Here is an 11143-nt window from a genome sequence, read left to right on the forward strand (position 1 = left end):
TGGATTCTCAGAGTCCCACGCGTGAGACAATTCGAGAGATTCTCACTTTATCTGAGGAGCTGGACTTAGGCAGAATGAGACCAGTCAATGTACACAGTTTGCGTTCAGGCACATTTAACTGTTCCCATGCAAAATGGGTGGGGTCTGGTCATGGAGGTGCCAGGGAAACTTTCTTGACTACTTCGCTGTGTCTTTTTCAGTGTGGTGCTCCTGGCATTTGCATCTCATCCCACAGGTAAAGGCGGCGGGACTGTTATCTTGTTTGTTGTCTTACTACCTGCCTGCTTAACACAGCCTGCAGGTCTCTGAGAGACGTTACGTAAGCACACACAGTTGGAGAGAACATCCTTCCAGGATGTCAAACTGAGGGGTTAGGAATGGCCCGTATCTTTGAAACTGCTCTTAATAGCCCATTACGGAGTCATTACCCAGGCATTCACTCTTATCTCTTCTCGAATGTTGTCGTCCACGTTTTTACCTGGTACGAACTCAGATATAAAGGGCAGGTCTATTACCTGCTGAGTAAATGTGCTTTTGTCCTCTTCTGAAATTCCTTCTTCCAGCGTCCAGAATTGATTGCTCTTTAGTACGACAGCCAAAGGATTTGGTGAGAAAGTTCAAATTTGCCCTCTTTCCAGCTGATATCATTCGATAAGTTTTTATCATATGTCACCATCCAGTTTTTACAATTCCAGATTAAAGAAGTCAGTTTCTAAAACTTGTCTTCACTCTGTTGTGGCCTCAGTTACTCTGTGGTTACTTTTCAGATTCAGGAATTACCCACAATACTCTATTCCATTGTGGTATTTTACTCTGAAAGACTTTGAAGTTGATGCCAAGGATAAAACAATTATCGTCTGTGCGTGGCACGTCTGAAAATACATGTTTCACTGGTCGTGTTCTTCGTGGCTTAGTGGAGGGTGGTGGAAAGAAAGAACATTGACGCAGAAGGATTGGAATTTGCCTCAGACTCCCAAGTATTTGGGACCACAGGCGCCGCAACAACACTTGGCTATTTTTTGTTGTAGTTTGGCCAGGGCTGGGTTTGAACCCGCCACCCTTGGTATATGGGGCTGGCGCCCTACCCATGGAGCCATAGGTGCTGCCCAATGAACTGCTTTTTTTAAACAACTAATGTTTACTGACTACTTGTGCATAAGGCGTGACCCAAGTTCATATGGTCTCAGTCTTCCTATCTACAAAATTAAGAAAGTGGACTGGGTCCTTCTAAGTCCCCTTCAAGCTCTCATCCTGTGCTCAAGGCCTGTTTCAGACCCTATGGGCAAGTTTCTTCAGGGAATTGCTAATAGTGACCCCATAGTGAGGTTTCAAATTACCCTCCACTTATCCACTCTGAAGCACATCTCTATTGTCTGCCCACTCCTGTAGCCAAGTAACATCTCAAAACTCGGAGCGTTGAATGCCCTTTTTGCCATTTGTTGAAAGTCAACCCTTTGTAAAACAACAAATCCTGCAAAGTCATGCTGTCACCCTAAAGAGTGTCCACTCATCCCTACTGTTGGTCACTTGCAATTTATTTATTTACACAGAATCTCACTCTGTCACCCTCGGTAGAGTGGTGTGGTGTCATTAGAGCTCACAACAACCTCAAAAACTCTTGGGCTTGAGTGATCCTCTTGCCTCAGCCTTCCAAGTAGCTGGGGCTACAGGTGCCCACCACAATGCCCAGCTAATTTTTCTATTTTTAGTAGAGATGGGTGTCTTGCTCTTGGTCTCCAACTCTTGAGCTCAAGCAGTCCTGCCTTGGCCTCCCAGAGTGCTGGGATTACAGCTGTAGCCACCGTGCCTGGCTGGTCACCTGCCTCTAAGTTGTGCCTGTTTTCTTTTACGGAGCCAAGCAGTTGCTGCCCAACAGACATTTAAGAACCTCCTGAGTGTCCTCCCCCTTTGAAATATACTTTTGTCAAAGCCCTTTAGAAAGTTATGTTCACAGACTCTCCTGGGTTTATGTGTTCCTTTACTTCTTGAATTATTTCTAGTAGACTTGAGTAATTTTCACCTACAGACATCACCTGGCCCTTTAGCTAAGAAGCCATCCTTGTTCATTTGGTTCATTCATGAGGATGAGAACTGGAGAGCATCTTACTGATTGTCCCAGGTGCCACCAGATTTTAAAAATGAAGAAATTGAAGTCCCAAGGAGTTAAGTGATGTGACCAAGGTGACACTGAGTAGGTGAGCAGCAGCGAGAGACTGGAGTTTAGGTCTCCTGATCCTCTTCCCACGTTTTTCTTTTGAAATTCCACTTGTTCAGTGATCCTGAAGGCTCCCAAGCAAGGGAATACTTTTGTATGATGTTTCTAAATTTCTTTCTGGAGCTTCTCTTGTTCTGTGGAGTGTTTTAGCCTCCAGTTTCTCAGCTTGGTAGCTGCTGGTAATAGTTTGTACATTTTGGCCAATAGTCTGACATTTTACCTTGAGGTATTGCTAAACTTTTAGGTCAAGGTAAGAATGAATACCTCGGGCACTTGGTTGCTTTCCAGCTTGATCAATTGTGACAAATGTACACACCTGTGTGACTCACACCCCCATCAAGATAATGGAACATTTCTGTCACTGCAGAAAATCTCCTGCCTCTCACCCACTACAAATGCCTCCTCCACTGATCTGATTTCTGTGACCAGAAGTAAGTTCATCTTTCTTGAGCCTGGTATATAAATAGAAACAGCATTTTTTGCCTCTGGCTCTTAAATTCAGTGCAGCATTTAGAGATTCATTCATGTTGTGTATTTCATGAGTTTGTTCCTTTTTGCTGCTGAGTGGGGTTCCATCCTATGAACAGACCACATTTTATTTGTCTGTTTACCTGTTGATATTCACCTGGGCTGTACCTAGTTTGTGGCTATTATGAATAGCCAAAAAGCCACTATGAACATTCTTAATACAAGGTCCTTTGTGGACTTACGCGTTCATGTCTCTTGGATAAATAGAAGTAGGATTACCATCCAGTAGAGTAGATGTCTGTTTAACCTGCTGAGAGTGCCGGTTTTCCGGAGGGTTTACACTATTTTATATTTGTATCCCGCAGTGTGAGAGTTCCGGTTGCTCGACATTCTCACCAGTGTTTAGTGATGTCAGTCTTGTTTTAACTATTCTGGGCTCTAGACAATGCTTTTGACTGAACTTCTATCTTCACTTATGAGCTTGCATCATTACCCATGAGCAACCAGAAAGATGAGCTTTTTTGCAGATGTACCTTTGGGGTACACTGGGGTGTGGTGCTAGGGGGACAGTTCTTGGGTCAGACCCTGCCACAGGGTTTGCTTCTTGGCAGATAGAATCCACCTTCCCTCTAGCCTTTCTTTCTTTCTTTTTTTGAGAAAGAACCTCAAGCTGTCACCCTGGGTAGAGTGCCGTGGCATCACAGCTCACAGCAACCTCCAACTCCTGGGCTCAAGCAAGTCTCCTGCCTCTGCCTCCCAAGTAGCTGGGACCACAGGTGCCCGCTACAACACCTGGCTATGTTTTGGTTGCAGCCATCATTGTTGTTTGGCGGGCCCAGGCTGGATTCGAACCCACCAGCTCAGGTGTATGTGGCTGGCGCCTTATCCACTTGAGCCACAGGCACCGAGCCCCTTCTAGCCTTTCAACCTCACAATTCCTATTGAGGCTCCAAGAGTCTTACTACCTTCCTTGAGAAGAGTACCACCTTCCCCCCACGTTATTTGAAGCAATGGTAGAGAAGAGACATTCTTCCCATGCTTTAGAGTTTGCACTGCCCGTTTGTATGGGACCTCTTAGCTGTGGTGTTCAAGAGGGAGGAGAATTTCAGGCAATCAGAGGAGCACAGAGGCCTATAGGAATCTGACCCAGAAATAATCCTGTTACCTGTTGTGTCTGTTGCTCATGTGTGAGATGAAGCAGACAGCACTAATTACTCCCTGGAAATGACTCCCCATTTCCCTGCCAGGTCTGAAGGCAAAAATGTGAGAGGAAATTTTCTTCATATTCAAATATCAATTAGTCTTGAATGTGGCAATATTGTGACACACTTTCCACTGTGGCAATTTCATGCTCTGCTATCTTCAGAGAAACAGGATTCATTCCCTCACTCAGAGTAGCAGAATTTTAGCTGTAGAACAAGACAGTGAGGGCTTAACTCAGAATTTATTTTATGAGCCACACGTTGCTGCTGCTACAAAGCTTTAGCCACTTAATCCACACTTCAATGGTGCAGTTATGCACTAGAGGGTGCAGGAGTGTTGTGTCATGAACAGCTTTACACATTTTTTTAGGCTCCTGGATTAAGTTCTCATGTGATTGGGGCCGGCCCACCAAGCCGCAGCCTCCGCTGAGGGTATTTATAGCACAGTCACCAACATTTGCCGTTCGGTGGTGGCTGTGAACCCTCTGTGTTTAAGGGGAGGATTTTAGCAAAATAGAAGGCAGAGGGGACGGATTCAAAGAGAACATCTGGGGTCAACTTAATTGAGGACTATGTAGCCAACTGGAAACAGGAATATTCCCTCCAGGGAAAGCAGAAGTTGATGGGGCCTTTCAGATGCTCTCAGCTCAGCAGGGACAGACATGAAGTCAGCCATGTGCTAAGTGAGCAACATGAAGGTTTGAGCAATGGTCAAAGGTAGGAGAGGTCTCTCTCTTACTTTCTGTCTCTCTCCATGATTTATGGAATCAGTTTTCAGGATCTGAGTGGGGTTATTATCTAACCGGTTAATTATTTAGGACTATACTTTTCCCCCTGATTTCCCTCCCTCCCCATCTTCCTGTGATCGCCCCTCTGGTCTTCAGACGCCCCTCCAAAGCTTAGCTGGTAAAAGTTGCTCATGTGCCGCAAGTCCGGTTCTCTCCACCCTGGGATGAAGGGCTGGGTGCTGAGGGGGCCTCAAGGACCTGGTTTCTGTCACTGCCCCCCTGCCATTCCTCATCATCTCACTGCTTTTGCTGCACTTTCTCTCACCTGAGAGGCAGGTTAGGAAAGAGCCAGGAACTGGCAGCTGCCCGAGAGACAGAGCAAATTCTCCTCCCTCCACCTGCCTAAATGGGGCTTCTGGCCACTCCCTAGGTCCAGGGTCCCCAGGGATTAACTCGTATGTCACTACTATGGGGACAGAGACTTCAGAATATGTTTGTGCTAGGCTGGGCACAGTGACCCACCCCTGTAATTCCAGCACTCTGGGAGGCCAAGGTGGCGGATTGCTTGAGCTCAGGAGTTTGGGATAAGCCTGAGCAACAGTGAGACCCCATCTCTACTAAAAAAAAAAAAAAATAGAAAATGTTAGCAGGGCATTGTGGCGCACGCCTATAGTCCCAGCTACTTAGGAAGCTGAAGTAGGAGGATTACTCGAGCCCACGAGTTGAGGTTGCTGTGAGCTATGACGCTACAGCACTCTACCTAGGGTGACAGAGTGATACTCTATCTCAAAAAAAGAATATGTCTGTGCTTTTCATACACTAGAAAACTGAGTCTGGTGTTGTCATTTATCAAGTCCCTCCACCACCCTAGATCGCGATTAGGCAGCAGAAGGAGAACAAGAGCTCTTAGCCTCTTGCTGGACTACGGGAAAACCAGATCCCAAGAAACCCTCTCCTTTAGTTAAACACATGTGCATATGCACACACAAAACAAAGAAAAATAACAGTCATGATAAAAAGCAAAACACAACCCTCCAGAGAAATAGAATTCAGAACTTGTCCTTCCCAGTAGGTGGCTGAGTCATTTGAGCTCATTCAGGTCTCTGAGGAAGTCCAGAAGCCTGTTGTGTTTTTTTCCAGTACTCTTGATTACTAGGTGTAGTGGTGAGGAGAAGGCCGCTGGGGTGCCACTGCATACCCGTCCTCCTGCAAATACTTAGGAAAATCAGCCCTCTCCCTCCAGTGCCCCAGAACTGAGAGACAGGCCAAGGCCCAGGGGTCTGGATGACCAGGCTCTCCAGGGGCTCAGGAACTCCAGATCTGGAAAGATTAAGATATCTGCTGGGGAAATGCTTAATTCCTTTTCTCTGGAGATTTTTGGAACACTTTCTGCTTTTTTAATCTCCTGACTTCTTGTTTGTGACCAAGTTCAAATTCCAGAGAGGGAAGCAGCTAGTATGTGTGATTATTTCCTCTTGCAGCAAGTGGAACTAAAGGAATGAGCTTACTTCACAAGAAATAAATGTACCCTTTGGACCTCACACTAAAATGAACATGCACAGTCGGTCTGGTCCTTGTGCTGTTTGTGCAATAATTAAACACAAAAATGAACAAAGATGTCAGGCGAATGCATTTGTGATGTTTTTCAAAGACATAGGCAGAAGAGAAGAATGTTTGCAAAGATTCTTTTTTACTGCATGTGCTCTTGGGCAGGGCTGGTTGCTTGGTAAAGAGGAGAGATCCTAAGGTTTGGGTGGACTAGAGTTCTCACTCTGGCTCAGTAGTTTAAGAGTTGTGCGATCTCAGACATGTCTAACCTCTCTGAGCTCTGGCTGAAATGGGGATGATAGAATTGCACAGAGTTGTTACGAGGATGGGAAGAGTAAGTACTTACAGCTTTTAAGCATAGGTCCTGCACAAGCATGCTCTCACTAAATGACCATTATTATTATGCTGCTGTTGTTATCAGACAATGCCAGTGACAGAGTCCCTAGGAATGCCAGAGTGAACTCAGTGCTGGGCAACCCAACTCCCAGAGCAATGCCATGCAAGAGACCCTGACCTTGCATTTCCCTGGGCAGTTGGGTGCGGAGGGCTGTGTGGTGCCTCATGGGCCATTGCTCACCATTGCTGTGCCCACAGGTGATCTCTTCAGCGTCCTGGACTTCCCGTTCTTGTATTTCTACAGATTCCATGGCAGCTGCTGTGCCAGGTACTCTTGAACTTGTTCATATGTTTTCTGTCCTGTCAGCTGTGTCTTCCTCTCTGGGAAGGGCAGGGTCACTGCCAGTGACCTGAATGAGTGACAGGAGAGAGTAGGGTTGGGGGTTGTGGTGCTGATGCAGCTCGGCCTCCAACAGGCCATCACCAAGGACATGCAAGCACTTGGGGCCAGACCCAACAGAAGCCCCTAGTCTTCAGAAGCACCTCAGCCAGGGCTGTTTTCAAACTTGCTGGTGAACTAGGATCCTCCACTTTCCCCCCTTCCACAGCAAATGTCACAAAGAACTTCAGTATATAAAACTGATGGAGGGAAGATTTGGGTCCAGAGACCCACTGTCCAAGCTTCCATCTTGGCCTCCTTCTTGCTCCCGAAGGAAACTTCCAAAATAACCTTCACCAAACCCTCGTTCCCTGAAAAACAGATTTTGGAACAGTGACTAAGAGATGTCTGACAAGGTGACCATTAGGATTTGGCCTTGGGAAGGACCCAGGGCTGTAGGCCAATTAGATGGATACATCTAAGTACACAGAAGTTGACACCCAGCCCTTCTCCCTTTCTCTGACATGATCGCCATTTTGCTTGACTTTATTATGCTGAGAAGGGGGAAGGCTCCTGTGGACAGTCTCGAAGGACATGCAGTGATCTGATGTGGTGGGAAGACCAGATCTGGTCGAACCCCAGGATTGCTGCTTCCTAATTGTGTGGTCTTTGGGAAAATTATCCAATTTCTCTTAAGTCTTAGTTTTCTTTTCTTTCTTTCTTTTCTTTTTTTTTGGAGACAGAATCTCAAGCTGTCTCCCTGGGTAGCACATCATGGTGTCACAGTTCACAGCAACTTCAAACTCATGGGCCCAAGCGACTCTTCTGCCTCAGCCTCCCAAGTAGTTGGGACTTCAGGTACCCGCTACAATGCCCAGCCATTTTTTTGTTGCAGTTGTTGTTGTTTTAGCTGGCCTGGGCCAGGCTTGAACCTGCCACTCTCAGTGTACGTGGCTAGTGCCCTGCCGACTAAGCTATGAGCACTGCCCTCTACGGTTTTTTTTTTTTTTTTTTTTTTTGCAGTTTTTGGCTGGGCCTGGGTTTTGAACCCACTACCTCCACCATATGGGGCCAGTGCCCTACTCCTTTGAGCCATAGGTGCCACCCCATTCTATTATTTCTTATTCTCCTAAGTTTTTGGCTGGGCCTGGGTTTTGAACCCACTACCTCCAGCATATGGAGCCAGCGCCCCACTCCTTTGAGCTACAGGAACTGCCCACCCCTCTTAGTTTTCTTTTCTCTTCTTTCTTTATCTTTTTTTCTTTTTTGAGACAGAGTCTCATTCTGTGGCCCTCTGGTAGAGTACTGGGGCATCAGCGCTCACAGCAACCTCAAACTCTTGGGCTCAAAGTGATCCTCTTGCCTCAGCCTCCTGAGTAGCTGGGAATACAGGTACCAGTCACAATGCCTGGCTTTTTTTTTTTTTTCTTTAGAGAAACAAAGGCCCTACCACTTAGTTTTCTTATCTGTAAAATAGAAATATAATACCATTATAGGGCTATCATGTGTATTAAGTAAAATATATAAAGTCTTAAGCATTGTGCCTGGCCCAGGAAATGTTGGCCATTATTGTCATCTTTCAAGGTGACTGTAAGTACAGTGTTAACACATCGTGAACGATTGCCATGTGAAAATCAGGCCATCTGTTCCCATGAATATAAAATGTTACCTATAAGGCAATGATTCTTCAGAGTTCAAAGCTGCTCATGGCCAGGTACTATTTCTGCTGGGGGTATGTCATGTTCCTCATGTGTGTTATAGTGAAAAAAAATTAATGTTAGAGAGTTTATTTCTGCCTTTGAGCCTCAGAGTGATTTATTTATCACCCTCAGAAAAGTTTCAGGGAAACATTGACAGAATTCACTGTCCCAGTTCCTGTTGACTTGATCACACCTTGTTCTCTTGCATGTTAGCTGGAATTATACCGACCTGCTCGAGTGCCTGCGACTTGTTTGCTGTCAAGTGTGGTTATTTGGGCAAATGGCAAGTGGGGTGTGGGTGGAGCCCAGATTTTTGCCACAGAGCAGCGCAGCTCTCAGCCCCTTGATGTTGGCTTTGTGGGGCGGCTTTCAGGCTCTGTTTCTGCCCCTTGTTAATCTGCAGCTTTCTTCTAACACACATGATAAATAGTTTCTTTTATTTTGAAGACCTGGAAAGTTCTATTTTCAGTGTTTCTCAATCTTTTCAATCGGACGGCACACTCAAATCTATGGTTAAACTTCCGAAGCACACTTAAATTATGTTGATTAAAAAAAAAAGAGTAAAAAAGAATATACTTACTATGCCTTGAACTTCTTTCAAAAGTAATTTAATTAATGATCTTTACAAATTTTCATGGCATACCAGTTGAAAATCACTGCTGTATTTGAATTGATTTAACTCTGTTACATTTCACCTCTTGCTACAGAGCTTAGCCTCTGTAGTCATTTCAGTGGCTCCTCCATGACCACATCTGAGATTGGGAGGTCCGAGGAAGCAAAGAGAGGGGACACAGAGACCTGGGGCAGTGGTAGCCAGAACCTGAAGACCCCATTACCAGGGAATCTCCTTTTCCCTGGCTTCTTCACTTCCAAGAGCCTCCCTCTGCTTTCCAGCTCTGTATCCATGGCAAGGGTTAGAAGATCTGAGAGTGGAAAAGGAATGTGAGGGATCCATGAGTAATTTAGAAATGGCTCACAGACGTCCAAGTCCAAAGATGGGAAGGAGTCCTAGATGCTTCCATAAGTATACGGGTCCTAGTCTGGGATGAGTTTGTCCTGGCTCTGTGTCAAGGGAACAGGTAACATGGGATCATGCCCTTCTCTGGCTGGAGGTACAGAGGAGAGGAAAAGACCCAGGGGAAGGAGGTCTGGGAGGTTGGACAGGCACTTGTGAAGTTGTTACTTCCTTGTGTGCAGGGGTGGGAGCCACTAAGAAGAACCTAGAGCACTAGATGCCTCACTTCTCAGACCCACCCTCCTGGCCACAGGCACCTGGAACATCTTACTCTTTGGCTGGTCAAGAATATGTTTCCAAGGCTGGGCACAGTGCCTCATGCCCATAATCCCAATACTTTACAAGGCCTAGGCGAGAGTTTCACTTGAGCCAAGGAGATTGAGCCCAACTTGGGCAACATAGTGAGACCCTATCTCTACAAAAAAAAAAAAAGTCAGCCTGGGGTGGTGGTGAATATCTGTAGTCCCAGCTGCTTGGTGGGGGCCGAGGCAGGAGGATCACTTGAATACCAGGAGTTCAAGGTTACAGAGAACAGGAGTGTTCGGCACCCAGACTGAAGGTTACATAGGCCTGTGACCTGTGATTGTGCCACTGCCTGCACTCCAGAATGAGACCCTCCCTCTAAGAAACAAAAGAAAGAAGGAAGGAAGGAAGGAAGGAAGAAAGACATTTCCATAGGAAGAGCCATGGAGACCTGGATTCTAATTGTACCTGTGCCTCAGTTTCCTTGTTAACCAAGTGAGATTTGGGGGCTGGGTAACCTTTCTCTTTTCCAAGTCTCTGGTTTCCGTAAGACAGGATGAGGAGCACTGTTCTTGTTCCTCCTTTATAAACACCAAACCTGAGACAAGAAAAAGGGGGAAAGAGGATTTGGTAATAGTCATGAGAATCCAGGTCACCTAGGGTGATTGGGTGAGCCTATCACTTACCCAAGGGGCCTCTTTGCCTTTTGGATGTGACTTGATGTCTTCATCCCTAACTGTGCAGTCTCCCGTGACTGCAGATACAGATCTGAACACGTTCTGCAGGTCATCAGGGCCAACAGGCTGAGCTACACACAGGGGAAACCTAATGCCTGTCTCTGTCCAGCTGCGAGAATGTGGCTATGAACTGATCTAATCTGATGAAGTGAAATTACACATTTCCATGATGTCTGGCCTTGGGCATATCCAATTTAATTCAACCAGCTTCCAATTCAAGCAGACAAACATTTATTTAATATGTATTATAGCTGAGTCCCCATGGCAGTCTCTGTGGAGGAAAATACAAAGAGCAACCCAGGACTGAGCCCTTGCCTCTGAGAGCTTAGTGTCTACGTTTGAGCAGCACACCAAGGCCTGTAGTAGAGGTCAGCCGGGACTATGGTGCTTGAGGCTCTGCAGGTGCAAATGAAGTCCTTGCATGGCCTGCCTCTCTGGCTGAGGGTACAACTGCAGTCATCTATCTTCTTTTTTTTTTTTTTTAGACAGAGTCTGACTGTCACCCAGGCTAGAGTGTCATGGCCTCAGCCTAGCTCACAACAACTTCAAACTCTCAGGCTCCAGTGATCCTC

General features: G+C 46.1%; 1 protein-coding gene across 1 annotated transcript in view; it reads left to right on the plus strand.

The window, feature by feature from the left end:
* Window positions 1-11143, plus strand: part of TMEM241 (transmembrane protein 241) — a 133196-nt gene that overhangs the window by 64069 nt on the left and 57984 nt on the right. The window contains exons 10-11 of the mRNA XM_023510172.1: window positions 201-235; window positions 6756-6825. Of these exons, the coding sequence (XP_023365940.1) occupies window positions 201-235; window positions 6756-6825 (105 nt within the window). The remainder of the gene's footprint in view (window positions 1-200; window positions 236-6755; window positions 6826-11143) is intronic.

Source organism: Otolemur garnettii, unplaced genomic scaffold (assembly GCF_000181295.1).
Source record: "Otolemur garnettii isolate 467f Iridium unplaced genomic scaffold, OtoGar3 scaffold00012, whole genome shotgun sequence".
Lineage (NCBI taxonomy): Eukaryota > Metazoa > Chordata > Mammalia > Primates > Galagidae > Otolemur > Otolemur garnettii.